General features: G+C 55.4%; 1 protein-coding gene across 4 annotated transcripts in view; it reads right to left on the bottom strand.

The window, feature by feature from the left end:
* The window catches only part of SH3PXD2A (SH3 and PX domains 2A), a 245523-nt gene that overhangs the window by 76670 nt on the left and 149567 nt on the right, over positions 1-19286 (bottom strand). For all 4 annotated transcript variants that reach the window (XM_044751533.2, XM_044751534.2, XM_070483796.1 and 1 more), the window contains one exon: positions 12858-12886. In XM_044751533.2, coding sequence (XP_044607468.1) covers positions 12858-12886 — 29 coding nt within the window. The remainder of the gene's footprint in view (positions 1-12857; positions 12887-19286) is intronic.

The following is a 19286-nucleotide window of genomic DNA, read 5'->3' as shown; positions in this document are numbered from 1 at the left end:
CTTCCCAAGGCCCCACGGCAAGGACATGATGGGCCAGACTTGAGCCCAGGCAGGCTGGCCAGGAACTGGAACGAAAGGGCCTAAATCGGGGACTTTGTTCCCTGGATCCTCCCCAGCCACTGGCCAAGGGAGGTTCATTCATTCCTGCTGGGCTTCTCTTTGTAAATGCAGCCATATTCCTATTTTTTTGCTCTCCATAAGGGGCCTGCCTCTTTCCCCAGGAGCTGCCTTTCCCAGAATCCAGAGTCCATGTGGGGGCAGCCCAACCCAGGGTAGGAATGCACTGCTGACCCTCCGGCCGCCAAGCTATGCAGTCAGAGAACAGTCAGTTTCCCTGCTCAGGTGGTGAGTAGGGTGGGGTGGGGGCCGAGGCTGGAGCCATTGCATGGCTGCTTAGGGACTAAGTCCAAGGGCACTCACTTAGGCTACGGCTGGGGCCAGCAGCTACAGTCCAGCCCACGTGGGTTTAGGCAGAGAGGCCAAGGGTGCCCCTGGGAGCACCGCAGCTGCCCAAGGGGGCTGCCCTGGCAGAGGGTGGTGGGCAGGTCTGCCATCCTCCCTCCACGCTGCTGAAAAGTCCAGAAACTTCCTGGCTAGACAGGTGCTGCAGTTAGTCAGAGGCACCGTGGGTGGACAGAGGGGTGCTGGGTGGGGAGGCCGGCGGGGTTCTGAGCCTCCACTCCCAGCAGCTGCTGTCTGATCCCACAGCAGCCCCTTGGGTTGCAGCCTCCTCCTCAGTTCTCAGGTTCTCACCTCTTCCTATGCCGGGCCATCGGTGTGTAGAGAAGAGACAAAAAACACTGTTCAGAGTTCTGGGATCCCAGCCACCCCGCTCCCTGGGGTGGTCTGCCTTGGTGGTCCTCCCCCACTTACTGGGATATCCCCCCTCCAATTCCCCCACCCACCAGCTCCCCCAGCCAAAGCCGGTACACATGAGGATGAGGCTGCAGGAGAAACAGGGGCCAGTGAAGCAGGATGAAGTGAGCAGCCGCTGGGTCTGCAGCCCCCTACCCCGCAGCCCATCTTCCTCCCTGGCTCAGTCTCCACAGAGCACAAGCAGGGGAGGGAATCAACAGCAATGGGCTCAGGACCGACGTTCCCATCCCCGGCCCACAAAAAGTGCAATGCTTTGTTTTCTCCAGACGAGACTCTTGCTATCAGATTATCAGTGAATCAACCACCAACTATTTAATGAGTATCTACCACGTGCACAGCTGGGGGCCCCCGGCCATGACCAACTCACTCCCTACCATCTGTCCCCACAAGTCAGGGGCACAAATATTTATGATCACAGACACTTTCCTAGGTGACCCTGTCTGCATCAGGAGTCAAGTAGATTTGGGGGAGTCAGCATGGCTCCCTCATCCACCTGCCTGGCACTGTCAGGGCTGCCACTCGAGTGCATCCTTACTCCATAAGGCTGACCCGACTGGAGGGCGAGCTGGGGCCAGGCACAGCAGTCTGGGCCCTGGGTGGGTGGCCCATGGCGGGAGATGCAGCAGGGCTGAGTCGGGAGGCCTCACATCTGTAATTGGACCCTGCCTTTGGGGCAGGCAGGGCTCAAATGCTTCAGCTGACGTCTGGCTGGACACTGCCATCGACTGGAGCAGGATGGGGGTGGGGCTGAGGGGGCAGGGGCTAGGGGCAGAGTTCACTCTTGAACTGAGGTTGTGGATAACCCACTCGTCAAGGTTTGCCGGCCTCTCTCATCTTGCTCTGGGCAGGATCTCTGTACTGTTCACTGACAGTGTCAACTGGCCCCGGAATGTCTGGTTGGTGCCGTAGTCTCAGCAAGTGTCTGGCGCATGGTAGGTACTTACTCAAAATCTGTTCTGAGCCCCTCCAATCAGATCTGACCCTTCAGGGTCTTAACCCTGTCAGCATCCTCATAGCCCCCAAGCACAGTAGGTGGTGCCCAAGAAATCCTCAGTGGCTGATGGAAGGATGCACATTCATTGCACTCAGTCCCAAGGATTTCATGGGGAAACTGAGGCCCAGCTTACCCCACTGTGTCTCCTTGGCACCCAGGGCCCTGCACTCTGTCTAGTCCAGGTTTTGCCTCTGGAGCCACACACAGCCGAGGAAAGACCCTGAGCCTAGCTTGTGCCGGGCAGAGTGGCTCATGGGCAGGGCCCCCGAGCCCGGTAGGCCAACCCTGGAAGGCTGCTGGCTTGCAGCATCTGCTGTAAAGCCTTCAAAGAGAATTTTTTAAAAATTTATCCATAACCAATGTGGTCTATGGCAAGATGGATGTTGCAGGAAATGGGAGTCTGAGCAAGAACAACTGGCTTATCTACCACGTCTGGTGGGAGCAGGGCTCAGAGAAGCCCTCCATGGTGTGTGCTGGGAGCCCCTGGGCCTCTCTTCACGCCCATCCCTCCCCTGCTCTGCATGGGTCTGGACCAATCCCCTGAGCTCTCAGATGCCACGTAAACAGAGCAGTGTAAGTGTGTGTGTGTGTGTGTGTGCGCGAGCATGCATGCACTGCACGCACGCGCACACACACACACCACTGCTTGGGAAATCCCCACATCTGGCTCTCACGTGACCGAGCAATGCCCAGAAAGCCGCAACTGGGAGGGCCTGGAGGCCAGGGAAGGGTCAGGAGCGTGTGAGCTCTCCAGGGAGCAAAGAGTTAACCCTTTGGCACCACAGCGCAGGGTCTCTGGCTAATGCTGAGCATCCACCCTGGGGGGAAGCCAGGAAGGAGACCAGTGCTCAGAGGGCCCTGTCCTGGCTCACCGCACAAGTGTGGGAAGGTGGGATCACTTCTCTGGGTCCCCCTGGTCTTCATGTGTGATTTGAAAGGGCTGTTCTTTCTCTGTCCTGTCAGTTCTAGTCAATCATCAGCCTCTGCCTGGAGAGTCCTCCCCTAACAGACCAGGCTGTCAGTCAGCTATTTAACGAGCAGCTCTTCGTGCCAGGCCCTGGCTAGGAGGACCATGGCCCTGGAACCGTATGGAGTCAGGGTTCATGTCGTCCTTTCACAGGCAAGCACTCGTGTCCCCCAGGAGACTGCCAGAAGCCAGAGTCCTCCTGATGATAAGGAAAGGGCCAGAGGTGGCCTCTGGGGCAAGTCGTCTCCAACCCAGGCACATGTGTTAATGCTACCGTTAGAACTTTTTAAGCTTCAAGAACTTTAGCGAAGGAGTGGCCATCTACAACAATCTCTCTGAAACGCACCCAGGAGGTACTCAGTGCCTCAGCCCAGTTCCCAAGATGTGGCACCCTCAGACAGCTAACGCAGAGGCCGACCAGACGTCCTCTGTGGCTGCTCTCCCTCTCCTCTGGCTGACTCACTGAAAAGCCTCAGCCACCAGGAGTGGAAGGCCTCGTCCGGCACCCCCAGGCTGGGCTGTGCCTCCCACGAGGCCCCCTCTCACTCTGCCCCACCCCCACTATGTCATAACCGCTGCTCACTTTCCTACCTCCTCCTCCCACTGAGGGTCCTGAGGACAAGGACCTCATGGTATCCATCTGGGTCCCTGGGCTTCCACCGCAGGGCCTGGCACGAGGAGGTCCATTCATTGGACCAATCTACAAGACAGCCATGGATGGCCAGGGCCAGGGCAGCCAGCTACAGGTCTGGCAGGAGCCATCGAGTCCTAGAAGGCAAGTCTAGCACAGCGTCCATTCAGAAACTTGCTGCCCATCAATTCAGCCCTCAAGGGTTCCCCTCCTCGCAGAGAGCTGCAACTAGTGTCGACTGAGCCGTGTGCTTAAAGCAGAAAGAACAACTAAGGTTGTGAAGAAGCTGGGGGAAGGGCCCTCTTCATCAGAACCCTGGGATCAAATGCAATGAGAACTGATGGAGGTCTTGGAGCCACTAGGCTCCAGGGAGGGGCAGCGGATGGCAGGGAGCTGGCAGACCAGGAGAAGAACTTGTCCCACCCTGAAAGATCTGGGACAATGTGATAAAGTCTGCATGTTTGCAAGGTTTCCCCGGGGGGCTGTTGCCAACGTACAAAGACAGTCTTAGTTTGGCCTCTTGTCACGAGCCTGTCATCACAGCTTTATGAGGACCTCGCCCTCCTGCCGGGAACAGTTATGCTCCCAACCCGGACCCTGATCCAACACTCAGGGAACCGAAGGTGGTCCAGTGCTGAGCTGGGGAGACCCTGGATAACGGGGAGAGGCAGCCCCTGGACGTGTGCGGGGGCCTTCTACAGCACGCACCCATTAGCCAGAAGACCAGGGAGGCGGAAGCTCCTCCTTCTGAGCACAAGGAAGAAAGGGACTTTCTGACGGGGGCCCAGTTTTCCTGGTACAAGACTCCAGGTGTAATACTAGCAAAATACGTCTTCGTACCAGCTGCTTGGGTCACACGTGGCAACGACAAGATCCAGGGGACAAAGCGCAAAGAGTCAGGGGAAAACAACCACTAATTTTTCCCTGCAAACTTCTAAGTTTTACTGAAACTTTGGAAATTTTTTCCTTGCCATCATATTTCAAAACTCATCAATGATGCCACGAGACAAGTAAGTTACACATGCCACATTTCTGTTTCTAAACAAAGTAACTTTAGATCAGAAAAAGGTGCTAAAACAATAAGTAATGCACATTTTCCCCAGATCTTGGTTTTCCATTGGCTTCATTGTTACTGGAAATGTTTCCTCTTCTGTCACATGTCCATAAACCAAAAAGCCGAAGTGAAGAACAAGTTATTTTCTGGCTGAGGGCCATGGTGGGAGGGATTTCTTTGCTGGACCACAATGTGGGTATTTCCTCCCCCAAGAAGAAAACCTTGTGGAAATATAAGGCAGACGGAATCTTGTCGCTGCCTCCTAATAAGGCCAGAAGCGAGGTCAGCGGCTGGGCAGGCCCCTTAGATAGCCATTCTCCCAGGCTCCGAATGCTGGGCCAGTGTTCAAGGGACAAGAGACTTGGAATCCTGTCCTCTGACTGGTCCCCCTGTCCCATGTTGGCCCAGCCCCCAACTTGGAAGACAACTGAATCCATCTTCCAGGAGAAGCCCCATCTAGTTGAAGTCCGTCATGGGGGCTCCAGTCCTTCTGTCACCTCACTGCCTGTCTACCCTGAACACCGCCATCAACCCACATGGATGAATCATCCCAAGTTCAACCCTGGCTTCATCTGAGAATCCCCGGGGAGCCTGTCAATAATGCCAATTCCTGGGCATCACCCTCCAGAGATGCTGATTCAGCAGGTCTGGGCAGGGCCTGGGAATCTGTACTTCAACAGGCAGGCTCAGGATTCTGAAGCACACCTCGGGCCTTTGCACATGCTGTTCCCTTTCAGACCATCTTCCTATTCTCCTAGCAGGAGAAGCTAGGTGATAGGAGCGAGGGGGCAGAAAGAAGCTAAGCTAGGAGGGCGGAGGGACTCAAGACTACCAGCTGGCTGGGAGTGAGAGATGTGATTCCAGGATTGGGGGGGCTCTCCCCTCCCCCACCCCTGCTTCGTGAGTCCTCACTGTCTCTGGCGGGGGAGTCATGGCACAGACGCACACGTGAGCAGCACATTCACTTTCTCCATCGCATCACTGCCACATGGGCTGGCCGTGGAGCTGCCAAATCAATCAGCCCCCTTTCATTCCCAATTAGTTGGCTTTGAACTCCAGGGGTGACATCAGGCTGAGGACCCAGAGCCATGAAAATAAAAACTGTTTAAAAACACCAGGATGGGTGAGATGTGCCAGAAGGCGATGCCTTCACGAGACGCATTTGCTTTTGGAATGGGTCGCTGGAGGGTGCCAGGAATATCTTGGCCATGTTCAATACACAGCCTGGGCCTTTCCCACTGAGGATGGGTGGCTCGGGCAGACAGAAAGCCTTGGAAATTGCTTTGAAAAGTCTTGCTGACATACTCTCCAAGTCTTCCTTTCCAGACTCATCTCCTGCCCTCCCCTTCCCTGGCCCTCTCTTCACTCCTTCCTTCAAACTTCTCAAACTCATACCAGCCAAGTCCTTGCCTGTGCCCGGCTCTCCTGCCAGGGGCATCTGCCCAGCCCTCTGCTCACCTCAATCTCTCGCATCCTCCAAGACACATCTCCAGCCTCTCCCATCTTAGCTAACCCCATTCCCTTCTGTTTGACACCCACAGCTTGGTGGATCACAACCCATCCTGTCTTGTATTCACTAATGAAGCCCTCACAACATCTTGCTTTCTCAGCTGAGCTGTGAGCTCCATGGGGCCAGGGACCAGCAACCATCTAAGAGAAATGAAAGCCTCAGGGACCCCGCACTCGGGAGGAGAGTGAAGGCCGCTGCTTTGTCTCTGTGCCTCTCCCTCTGCGGCTGGTGAGCGGGGCAGGCCTGGGGCCCAGAGAGAGCCCGGCCCCGCCCTAGGTCCTACTGGGGCATTTGTCTTGGGGGAAGACGGGCACGAGAGGCCTCACAGACGTGCTCTCTCTGCTTCACGATGGCCCTCCTCACACCTCCGCCTCCTTCCAGGGCTTGGTGGGAGTGTGCTGCGCAGGAGACCGCGTTCTGCCCACCCCTCAGCTTGGGCAGGCGGCAGTCCCTCTCTTAGTTGCTTCATCTATAAAAGGAGGAGGGTAGACTAACTGTTTACACTAGCCAGTACTTCCAGGCGGGTTTTGCTTTAAGCAAATCCACTTTATTAAAAACCAAATCACATGAAGAGAAATCAAGGGGATATTAATCACACAGCAAAAAGGGACCCTTTACTGAATGAAGAATCCCTTGTGACCAGTGTGTTCTTCTAGACACCTCGGGGGGGGGGGGGGGGTCTTGGGAGAGGCCCCCTCCCAGTCTATGGAACCTCCTGCTAGAGGTCTTCAGAGCCCAGGTCCTGGCCACCTGTGGATCCCCTGGGCCGTGGCCCAGGAGGGAAGAGACTTCAGTGGAAAGAGGTTTGGATCAGAAGGACCAGATTCGAATCCTGTGTCTACCTGGCTAGGTGACCTTGGGCAAGTGTCCCTTTCCTGGGGACAAGACCACTTGCCGGGGTGTTGTGAGGCTTAATGGCAATTACATGATGATGCACACTCCGCCTTCCCCCACCTGATTGAGGGGAGTCGCTCCTGGAGGAGGACAAACGCCATAGCCAGTGGTCTGTCCTGTGGGAGAGCTGGACACCTATGGTCCTATTCAGAAGAGAAAGAGCTTGACCCTTAGTGAGTGCAGACTGGGCCAGGCACAGTGCTGAAGTTATTTCATATATTAACTCATACTCAAGTCTCAAACAAACTGATGAAGTGCTATCATTACCCCCATTTCACAGATGAGGAAACTGAGGCACAGGGAAGTTAAGGACTCATCCAAGACCACACAGCTGGCAGAGCTGGGACGTGAAACCAGGCATTCCAGCTCCAGAGTCTGTGGTCTTAACTCTACAGAATACTCCATCACAGCCGAGTCTGGGTCCCATCTCCCCTGGGGCCAGGCCCAGGGCTCAGAGAATGGAAATCAATGCTTCAAGTGGGTCTTTTTACTCTCCAACTGAAGGTAAGACCAATGTCTCCCCTCCTTTCAGAGCCCATCAATAATTACAATAACAACAATGGCAGCTACTATTATTGGGAGCTGGCTATGTGCTAGGCCCTCTGCTAATTCAATCCTTACATTTAATGGAGGCAGTACTCTTTTTACCCCCATTTTCCATACGGGGGCATGAAGGTCAGAGGTTAAGTGACATGCCCGTCACAGAGCAAACACATGGCAGAGCAGGGGTTCAAACCCTGTCTGTCTGACACCTTAACTCCAAGCAACACGCTTCTCGGCAGTGAAACTACAGTATCGTTGATCTCATCAACTCCATCCAATAATGCAGGTTTTATGACCACTAACATGGAAGCTGGGCTGAGCTCACCAATTTTCCAAGGAAAAACATAAACAGTATTTCCCCGAAAGAACAAACTTGCAACACTCTTGAGCAACCTCATTTACATTTAAACAAACGAGCTGCTCAGCACAGCACAGGGCGCCTGGGGGGGACTGAGCATCACGCCCTCTGCCTGGCAGCAAGCCCAGGACCAGGATGATACCGCAGCATCCGTGGCTGCCTGCGCCCCCTAGTGGTGCAACTCAGACCTCCCCAGACGTGGGCCCTGGAGAAGCGCAGCCTCTTAGAACTGGGAGAGCACCGTTCCATCTTTCCAGGGCTGAAGAGAAACCCCTGCTCTGGGGAGCCTGCTCCAGCCCCTCTGAGCTCCTGAAATAGTGCTCACCTTGGGGAGGCCAGTCACAGCTAACAGCAACAGGCCCTTCCTACTGCCAGAAGCGGCACAAAACCCTCCAACGGCATCGTCTCCTTGGACCCTCTGCACCTCCCTGCAGGTCGCTGCTATGATGACGACTCCACTTTCCAGGTGTGCTGGCCAGTTTTATGCGTCGATTTGGCTAGGCTACATCCTCAGGTATTCGACCACACACTGATCTAGGTGATGCTGGGGAAGGTATTTTGCAGATGTGATGAAGTCCATGATTATTTGACTTTCAATGAGATTATCCCAAATCCTCTGAGGGGGCCCATGCCCACCAGCTGAAAAGCCTGTAGGGCAGAGCTGCGGCTTCACAGAAGAAGAAATTTCACCTGTGGACCGCAACCCCAGCCTGCCCTTGGATTTCCGATTTGCCTAGCCAGCCTCCACAATCGCATAAGCCAATTCCTTGCAAGAAATCTTTTAATATGTAGCTCCCGTTGGTCCTTTCTCTAGCTAAGCCCTGACTGGACGCTCAGTCCTGCCGACCTGACTGCACAAGTGCTGTCTCTTGATCACCAAAGCCCCCTGCTCCCCGCCCCCAGCAGAAGAACTCCTCCTCTTCCCAGATAACATCCCAGAGGTGAGCCACAGTCATCTGTTTCCTGGCTTGCAGTGTTCATTCCTGCACGCCCGCATCCTTCCATCCACCTGCCCATTCAGCAGGCACAAGGGGACCCTGTTCCTGGTGCGAGCCCTACAGCCAAGGGCTTTGCTCTCCAGGTGGTGGGACATTGATAATAAACAAGAACCTCCCCCCCCCAGAGAATTAAAGTGCGCTCAGTGATGTGCAAGGAAGAAGCAGGGTGATTTGAGGGGGGCAGGTAGAAGGTGGAGGATGGGGGCAGCTTCTCTGAAGGGACAATTAAGCAGAACTCTTAAGGAGTCAGCCACGTGAAAGATCAGGGAACAGCATTCCAGGCAGAGGGAACAGCAAGTGCAAAGGCTGTGGGGAGAGAATGAGCTTGAACACAAGGAACGGAAGGTGACCAGTGTGGCTGAGCAGGGGAGGGTGCTGAGTAGGAATGTGGGGTGGCAGGGGCAGAAGAGGGTAGGAGCCCAGGGCAGGATGGCAGGCAGGAGGCAAAGCACACAGGGCTGGTAAGCCAGGATAAGGAGTTTATTCTGGGTGGGTGGGAAGTCCCTGGGGGCATTTAAATAGAAAAGCACATTATTTGACACATTTTTTAGAGCTCACTCTAGCTGTGGTGTGAACATCATGGATGGGCAAAGGCCGAAGCAGGCAGGCCGGAAGCTGGGGGCTTCCAACAGGGTGTGATGGTGGAGGTGGGAGAAGAGGATGGATCCGGAGGTCAGGCCGGCAGGTAAGAGAAAGGGAGGAGTCAAGGATGACTTCCAGATGTTGGGCTCAAGCCACAGGGTGGAGGGCAGGATGGGAAGATGTGGGAAGGGGCAGAGAGAAATGTGAGGCTACACTGTCTCCCAGTTTTTAAGGTCACTGGTCCTGCCTCCTCCATGAGGCTGTAAGCTGCCTGAGAGCTTTCTTCCTGTTGACTCCACCCTCCTCAGGCCTGGCATCAAATTTTGACTCTGTGTCAATAAGAGATCCCTCCAAGAGATCCTCCAAGGAGGAGCTTGGGCTTTGAGGACTAAAATGTGACAAGTGACAACCAGGGAACAGCCTCCATTTCCTCCATGCAAATGTTCCTGGCTGCAGAGCCCCGGGAAGCTCCATGAGCTTCACTATCGAGCCCAGTGAAGCCCTAAATACAGACTCAAATTCTTGGTTTGCCACAGACTGTGGGCGGCCACGGTCTTGGAGCCTGAGGTTCTCGTTTGTAAAATGGGGATCCCACCAGCCACCAGGCAACATGGCTCTGAGCAGCAAATGGGGAAACACATGTAAAGTTGCTAGCACAGAGCAGATGCTCATTAAATAATAATAGTAGCTAGCACTTTTGAGGCGCTTTCCAGGCTGCAGGCAGTGTTCTGAGCACGCTAACATACATTCGTTTGTCTAATCGAATCTTCACTATAACCATATGAGGTGTGTATTTGAGTTCTCACGATGTGTGTATATACAGAGAGACTGATTTTAAGGAACTGGCTCACGTGATTGCAGGGGCTTGGTGAGCCCCAGATCTGATGGGGTAGGCTGACAGGCTGGAGACCCTGGGAAGAGCTGTAGTTCAAGTCCAAAGGCCGTCAGCAGGCAGAATTCTCTCTCTTGCTCAGGGGAGGTCACTCTTCGTCCTATGAAGGTCTTCAAGTGACCAGATGAGGCCAACCCTCATTTTGGGAGGTAATCTGCTTTACTCAAAGTCCACTGATTTCAATGGCAATCTCATTCAAAAAACACCTTCCAGAAACATCCAGAATAATGCTTGACCAAATATCTGGGACCACAGCCCAGCCACCTTGACACATATAATTAACCATTACAAGATGGGTATGAATATTATCCCTAATTTACACAGAGAGAACAGGCACAGAGAGGGTAAGAGGGCTGCCCAAGGTCTCAGAGGAGAAAAGCCAGGCTCTAAACTCCTGCCGTCTGGCTCCAGAGCTGGCACTTCCAACCATGACACTAAGTGGCTATTATCATAAGCACACCAACATAAATTAAATTTCTCCATCCATCGTTTTCCTGGCCTGGGGAACCGGGGGAGGTTTTCCTTGGGTGGGGCCCTGCATTGCTTAGGAAGCCAGCACAGAACCTGAGCCTCAGAGATGGGGGGTAGGGGAGCTTGAGAGGTTATCTGGTCCAGCTCTTGACTTTACAGGGGGGAAACTGAGGCCCAGAGTAGAGAAGGGTCTCGCCCCAGGTCCATGCCTTCAGAGTGTAATGATGCAATGATGACAGTGCTACTGATACACTGATACTTCCATGGGACTGAATAGCTGGGACCATTCCACATTAACCTATTTAATCTTCTACGTATGAGGTGGATACTATCATCACCTTTGTTTTAAAGAGAAAATGAAGAAACTGAGGCAGAGAGGTTACGAAACCTGCCTAAGGTCACATAGAGCCAGAATCTGAGCCCAGGCTCAACCAGCCTCTGAGGCCCGGGGTGAGTTTCTTGGGGAGGGGTTGTGACAGAACACAATGCCAGGTTTGCCTGTCCTTCCCAGTTCTCCCACCTGGGGCTCTGACTGCAAGTGACAGCTCAGGCGACGCTGTAAGTCCTCAGGTTCTTAATGCAGCCTCACCCTCCTATTCACGGAGGAAATGCCCCTCTGTGCCCGTGGGCCAGCACACCAGAGACCCCCCTGCCAAGGTGACATGCACATGTGCATACACATCCCACAGCCAGACATGCCCCAAACAGGTACACAAACACACACAAACACAGACTCCAATCCACAACCAGAGACATCCCAGCACACTGGCACACACCCAGCACTTATGTACCTGAACATGTAAACATACCCTCAGAGCACACAACTACGAAGACCCACATGCACACATATAACCCCACATACACACATGCCTCTCGATATATACACCAGGACACAAGTTTCCTTGTGCCAATAAACATATAAGCAAGCACTTGTACACACAAAACATACAAACCCATACTCAGAAACACACACTATGCAATTACAGCCACTCCAATTCACTTCCCATCCACCACACATGGGCACACACACCTCTACTGATCCACAGCCCAAGGCACTTGGACACAGATATCTCCCCACAGGAGCCATTCACGTGAACCATGTGTTGATATAGGCTTCCCACATTCCCGAGGGCCAGACCCCCCCTCCACTGGCCGGAGGGCTGCCAACCCCCATAACTCATCACCCCCATAAATACGGACAACACACACACCAACACAGATCTCTCCAGTCCGCTCCCCTATCCCAGTACACACACTGTCCTAACTCCTAGGGCCCACCCTCCCACAGTTAACTACACCCCGCCCACATCCAGGCGTGTTCAAGCCCAGCCTCTGCCACCCACAGAGAACCCTTCTCTGACCCCAGCAGCCGGCGCCCAGCACACAGCGTCCGAGGACTTGTCATGCCTCTCTCCCAGTCTCCACCCCGTTCGCAAACTCCGAGTGGGCCCTGGCACCTGTCCGGCCAATGCCAGGGCGGGTCGGCCCCCTCCCATCCGCAGCTCTGCTGCCATCACGCAGAGCCCCCACCCCCGCAGCAGGGAGAACGCGCCCGGAGCTGGGGGTGGTGGGGACGGTCTGCGCTGCAGGCGTTAAAAACTCACAGTCACTCAAGTGCGACCCCCTCTTTTCAGTCCTGGCTCTCACCTTCGCACCGGGAAAACCCTGCGTCTCCATTAACCCTTTCAGCACCGAGACACCGCAGGAAAGACGCAACGAGAAGTCACAGCAGTGCCCAGCTGTGGGCAGCGCAGCCCAGGAGGGAAGAATCCGGCTGCCAACGTTGCGGGGTCTTAGGACCTTCACGAGACACCCCCACACTCTCCATGCACCCACCCCCATTCCCACAGGGGAGAGCCCGGGAGAGACGGAGGGATCAGTGGGAAAAGGAGAAGGTGTGAGTACCAGAGAGCTTAGAGGGCATGGGCTGGGGAAGGGGGCAACCGAAGGGAGGACCCCGGCCCCGTAGGACCACCGGGCGGGCGAGCAAGGACAAGCCCCCAGAAAAGTCCTCCGCAGGATCGGAGAGGCGCATGCATGATGCTGGAGGGGAGGTTGGAGGGAAGAACGCCCGGAGGCTCCCTTACCTGATTTCCTTTTGGAACTGCCATAGTCCCTGAAAAAGAAGCAACAACAGATAGACATGGTTAGGGCCGGGAGAAGACACAAGGCTGCGGGGCTGCAGGGCTGCAGGGCTGCGGCTGCGGGGCGCCCACGGGCCGGCTGTGGTGGGTCCCCCGCGCCGCCGCTCATGTGATCTCAGCGGCCAGCGAGCCGCGCGCACCGCAGCCGCACTCACTGCGCGCCGCGCCGCCCGCGGGTGCCCCGCCAGCCCGGCCTCGGGCGCGAGCCCAGCCCCGCCCCGCCCCGCCCCGCCCCGTCCTGGCCGGCCGACGGGAGGGGCTCGGGGGCCCGCTCGAGCCCTTTCCCAGGCACCTTCCCGGTCCTCAGCGGATGGGGGAGGGTGAGGCAGGTTCTCCCGCACTTCCTAAATAGGGAAACTGAGGCCCTGGAGGGTGGTCGCTAGAACCCAGGCCCTGCCTGGCTCTGGGAGCCAGCTCCCCTCCCCTGCAGCCCTTCCCTTCCCAATTCTTTGCATTGCTTGCATATGCCCCCTCAGCCCTTAAGTCACGACTGAAATGTCACCTCCTCAACGTGTCTTCCTCGACATCCTCCCCTTCTGTCGGCCTCAGGGTAATTACAGATTTCCGTGACAGTTGATTAAAGGCTGTCCCGCCCTAGACCGAAGGCTCCCTCAGCTCACACTGTGGCTCGTCTCCTCCCTTCGGCATCCCCTGGGCCTGGCCTAGGTGATGGGTGAGTATTGGCGGTCGGCTGAATGTTGAACACGCCTTTCTCCTTAAAGGCTCAGGCTGGGGACCTAGGGATTCAGCTGGGGTGAGGGCAGAGCATGCTGCAGGGGTAATTGGGAGGCCAGGAATGGCAGGAATAGAGGTTGAGCTTCTGAGTACATGAGCACTGGGTTCAAATCCTGTCGCTGGCAATAACTCAACCCCTCCCCCCTCCATTTACCTGCCCTGGACTACACCAGCCCGGGGCCTGCCCTGCCCGCTAGACTCAGGATGAAGCTGTTTCCTGACTCCTGCCCCCACTGGCGTGCTGTTGGCCCCCACCTCCCCTTCCATTTAACAGTCCTCAGAGGAGCCTCACAAGGCCCTAACTGCCGGAGGTCTGTTCAGTGCTCAGGAGGGGCTGGCTGCAGATCTCTCTGGAGACAGAGGAAATACCTTTCATTTCCCCTGGGGATCAAAGAAAATGCCAATTGCCAGGCTGTGGTCAAAGTGAACTGGCCAGCTAGGTCTGCCTGCTGGAAAGAGGGGGCTCGTGGAGGAAGGGAGAGCAGGTCCACAGGGAAGGGAGTCAGCCTCATGGAGACTCCCCGAGATTCCAATTCTGGAGGCTTGGGGAGTGACCTGGGCTTTGGGGGCATTTGCTGAGCTCCAAGGCAATTTGCCTCCACAGCCAAGGTTGAGGGGCTCCCCTTCTCCTAGGCTCCTATGCTTCCTAACGTTTGGCCTGGGAACCCAATGAATCAGACTGCTGGGCGCGAGGCCCAGGAACCTGCATTTCTGACCCCCCCCCCGCCCCCCCGCTTGAGACTCCCTTGGCATTTATTCCATGCCTCTTTCAATCCTCACATCCACACTAAGAGGAAGGTTCTATCACCCCTAGTTTACAGATGAGGACACGGAGGTTCAGCCACTGCCCAAGGTCACCCAACCTGGGGAAGGGCTGTGGCTTATGAGCGTACCTACAGAAATGAATACTGCAGGGTGGGTGGGGCGGAGGAGAATTTGTTGAATCTGTGGCCTCGGAAAGGAGTTAGGAAGGTGGGAGAGTTCCCTCCTCCCCCGACTGGCACTCCAAGAAGGACTGAAGAAGGGCATGCTCATCTCCCTGGGGTAGAAGGGAGACCAAGGAGAGACTGTGTCCTGGAGGGCCTGGCTGTGCCCCTCAAAGCGCAACTGTGGGGAGAATTCCGAGAAGGAGGAGAGCATTGTATGGCTGCGTCCTGCCCAGCAGACTGGCCACTCCCGAGGGAGGAATTCATTCCTCAGGCTTTATTGCAGGGTGAGGCCTGGGGAAGGGCAGGGGAAGCTGCCCCCCATGCCCCAGCTCTTTCCTGCTGGTCCTGTAGGAGAGGCCCTCTAGGCCTGGGACCACAGTGGCCACTGACCATCCCCTGGCTGCCGGGAGTCTAGACAGAGCGTGGCTCCCTTGCAGTGAGAGCCACCTTCTCCCCTCTGTTTGTACAGCTGCGGGCTGCCCAGGGTTCTCTTTGAGCTTGTCAACAGTGCCAGCAGGGAGGCAGGCAGGTCGTTATCGTGTGACTGGAGCACACTGAGGCTCAGGAGTGAGACAGGGACATAATTCACAGGTGCTGAGTGCCTCCTCTGCCAGGCCCGGGTCAGCAATTCCCAAGCTGGTCACTCAAAGGGGTCATCTGGGGAGCTGGTTACCACTTCAGATGTGCCCCCCCACAAAAAACATATCGCACTGCCTGCATCACTGACAAGTCCCCCTAGGGGTTCCGAGGCTGGACTAGCGTTGGCTGAGAACCACGGGCCCAGCAAAGTCTTCACTCCATTCACTGCAACCCTGACAGGTAGGCAGGAGTAGTGCCAAGGGCACTCCAGTCCCCACACCATCATCTCCATCAGGACCCCAGGCATCCCTAAGAAACATTTATGCTTAGTGAGAAGAATATGCTTGCAGTGCCAAAGAAGCTTCCAGACAAATCCCCTGGCCTGCCTGTCTTTCCACCATCCCCTGGCAGGCTTGTCCTTCAACCAGAGTAGAAATCCTTCCCACCAAGGATTTTTGGATCCCCTGCAGTGGTGTGGTCTCCTGGGTTTGCAGGCGAGGACAGCAAAGCTTAGAGAAGCTAGACAACTTGTTCAAGGTCACACAGTGAGTAGATGAGGCTGGAATTAGGCACCAAGAATCCAGGCCTTACTCTGTGGCTCAAGATAAATCCCTAATCACTGCGACCCTCCCGGTACCCTGGAGCAGTGAGTGCAGGGGAGGGAGGGGATGACAAGGCCCTGGGGCCTGAGAAGCAAGGGGTTTAAAGGTGTGGAGCCCAGGTCCTGGCAGTGGGGGGCCAGGCTGTGACTGAATGGTGGGAATGGTAGGCATAGGAATCCTTCACACAGGATCTGGCCTCCAGCCAGAGCAGGCTCGGCCCTAATAGGAAACCTCTTGGAGGTTTCTGGTTAGGCACCTTTTAGCAAAGCCATTTCGTATTTTTAGCCACTGATTATACTGAGAAGCAGCTTAGGTATCCAGTGGCTGGGACTCCCCTATCCCTCACAAACCAGGGCATGGGGGGAAAAGGGCAGGGTCCCCCCTCCCACCCCCGCCTCTGGCACGCCCACGTCCTGCTGTCCTGCAATCAGCCCTGGCCTGGGCAGGACAGCAGGCCCTCTGTTGGGGTCCAGTTCCCTTATAACTCAGGATCCCTCCCTCCCCACCTCCCCTCCTTGCTCTTCTCCAATTCCAGCCCTGAGCTGGTGCTGACAGTCCCCACCCTGCTGGTGATTCCACTCCGGGTAGGTCACAGTCTAGCCTGCTTCCGACTTGCTGCTGAATCACGATCTCCCAGGGAGCCACAGGAAGGAGAAGGGGAGGGGAGCCAGGGCTACTGTCTCCCTCTAGCGCAGCCAGAAGCTAATGTAATTGAAAAGGCCTCCAGGCCGTGTCCTGACATGGCTCCATCAGGCCACTTGGCATTCTCTGCAACTGGTTGGGGGTGACGAAGACCACAGGTACAGTGACCAACCATCCTAGGCAAACTGGGACATGGGACTTTCAGGGCTCAAACTGGGAAAGTCGCAGACAAACCGGGACAGTTTGTCATCCTGTGGTCCACAGGTGAGGCATGGCTGGGGGAAAGGAGTGGGGTGCTTCCAACCCAGCACCACCCTCCTCCCCCATTTAAACAGGGACACTTGAGGCCTCCCGCTCCCTACCATGATATAGACAGTTCATCTCTTGGTCCTTCCTCCTAGGTTGATGGCACCTGCCCAGTGAGGGCAGGTTCTCGAAAGAGACAGACTCCAGTTCAACTCTCCGCTACCTGCTAGCTGAGTGGTCATCGTGGGCTACTTCCTTCCCCTCTTGAGCCTCTATTTCTCTACCTGTAGAATGAGGAACCCCTTAAGATTTGGGGAAGATGAAACGTACAGTATGCACAAAGCGGTTCACAAAGTCCCTGCACAGAAAATGCTACATAAATTGTCTTGGTTATTATTCTTTCCTACCTAGACCGCACCTCACCTCAGTTGCTACCCAAATGGCAAAGGCCTGTTTAAACTTGGACCCTGCAGAGCCCCCTAAAACAAAAGGGGCTTCTTCTTAAGGACCTCACCACGCACGATGCTGGCAGCAGTGCCAAGCGTGGGCCATCCCAGCCCCCATTTTCAGAGTTCTGGTATCCATCGAATGTTGCCCACCCAAGAGAAGTCTGTTTCTAGAAGTGAAAGTTCGCACAGGGCTTGTCTGGCAACAATTGTATTTTCAGGGCAACACTGACCCATAGGAACTGGTATGCTCTGGACTCACTGGATGCCTTTAACCTCCCAAGGAGCGGCCAACTCTCAGAGCCCCAAACCAAGGGACGTAAAGGGCCTTGAGTCTTCATGCTAATGGCACCTGGAAGGCTCAGCTTTCCTTTTCTTTTTTTTTTTTCCTTTCTTTTCTCTTGGTGAGACATGCTGCTCTCCTCCCCTGACGTCCTAGTGAAGGGGCTGGTGTTGGAGACAGCAAAGAGGGCGAGGCCAGAGGGAGAGGTGGGAAAGGCACATAACAATTTGTTTGTGTCGGCCACCTGCTTTTGCACATGCCCCCCCCACCCTCTGCTGTCCCTCGGAAATCCCCGGCAGGCATTTGACCTTCACGGCTCTGAAGAGGGCAGATGGTGTTCATCCATTTTATGGATGAGGAGACTGAGCTGCTGAGGGCTTCAGTGGCTCGCCCAGGCTCATGAAGCTAAACCGACGGTCCTGACCCAGAATGATCCCGCACTGAGGCCCAGCAGAGAGTGGGCTGCAAGGAGAGGACTCGCAAGCAGCAGGAGCAGGCTCCCCCAGGGAGGGAGAGGTGAGGGTTCCCAGAGTGAGAGGCAAAGCGAGGAAGAGCCACTGAGGCAGCAGAGAGAATAGGAAAGGAAGGCAGTCTGGCTGGGCTGGCTGTGTGGAAGGATGCTGAGTCCCTGCCAAGAGGAATTCTGAGTGCTACAGGGCTGTGTCCTCTGCTGCCTGCCTGCCCCCCCACCCCCCAACTTTCCCATTCCCATCAGTGAGTGTCCTGGCAGAGGACACGGACGCACAAACTTCCAGCCTGATGTTCTCACCCTCCTGTCTGCTGGCTGACATTGGCTGCTCGGCCCAGGACGCCCGTCTGCAGGGCCTGCTGCTGCTGGAAAGTGCTTAAGAGACTGGCTGGGTTGCCAGATGGCTGTGGGTGACCTTGAGAGCCAAGTGGTCTTGGGGACATAGCCACTACCTGGAAGATGGGGGCTGGGGCGACGGTATGCAGCCTTGGCCAGGGAAGGGATGCAGAGCCCTTGAAGTATGTAAAGATGCCTTTGAGTGCTGTTATTAACCAATAAGCACTTTCCAGCTCCTGCTGTTGGCTGTCTCGTGAAGGCCTGTGCAGGCACAGGAGAAATGGGCGACATGCTCCTGGCCTGTAAATTTGGGGTGAAGTCGGGGGAATAAAACTGCCTCGCATTCTGAGAAAGCTAGCATTCTGAGTCAATCTATGCAAGAGTCACAGGAGTGTTAACACTCCAAGTCAGAGAAAAAAAGAGATCCTGGGGCTGTAGGTCTTCCAGGCAGCTTCCTAGAGGAGGGAGCTTTGAGCTGGGCCTTGAAGGATCAGAGGAGTTTGCATCCATAGAGAGGTTAGAGAGGGGAAAGTTCCAGAGGCAGGAACAAGTAGGTCCAAACAGGAGGAGTTGAACTGGGGAGGGCTGGTGAGCAGATTGCAGGGGAGCACTTGATGTCCTGCTGTGAAATCTGGAAGGTTTCAGAATCAAGGCGTGATGTGGTCAGGGCGCAACTGGAGGAGGACTGTTGTTAAGAGGCGAGGTGGACAGCCCGGGGGGAGGGACAGGAGAGAGGCTGTCACGAGTCTGGCACTGGTGTCAAGACCCAGGTTCTGGGCCTGGTTTTGCCCCTTAGTGGCTGGAGGACCTGGATAAGCCACTGCAAACTAGTGCTTTTCAAATGACAGGTCGTGACCCATGAGTGAGTTCTGAAATCACCTTAGTGGGTCCCAACAAGCATTTCAGAAAGATAGAATAGACAAAATGATCGAGTCACCCATAGTCAGGGAATGTATCGTTTTGTGAAACTTCTCTTTGAGATGTCTGTCTGCCTACCTGTCTGTCTGTCTGTCTTGTCGGTGTGTATTGGGTTGTGATGTGAAATTTCTTACTGTGGCAGACACAGTTTTAAAAACACTGACACTCTGTCGAGACCTCAGTTTCC

This window comes from Equus asinus, chromosome 2 (assembly GCF_041296235.1).
Source record: "Equus asinus isolate D_3611 breed Donkey chromosome 2, EquAss-T2T_v2, whole genome shotgun sequence".
In the NCBI taxonomy this organism is placed as follows: domain Eukaryota; kingdom Metazoa; phylum Chordata; class Mammalia; order Perissodactyla; family Equidae; genus Equus; species Equus asinus.
Note: the sequence above shows the minus strand (reverse complement) of the source record. Positions and strands in the feature narration are given on the sequence as shown.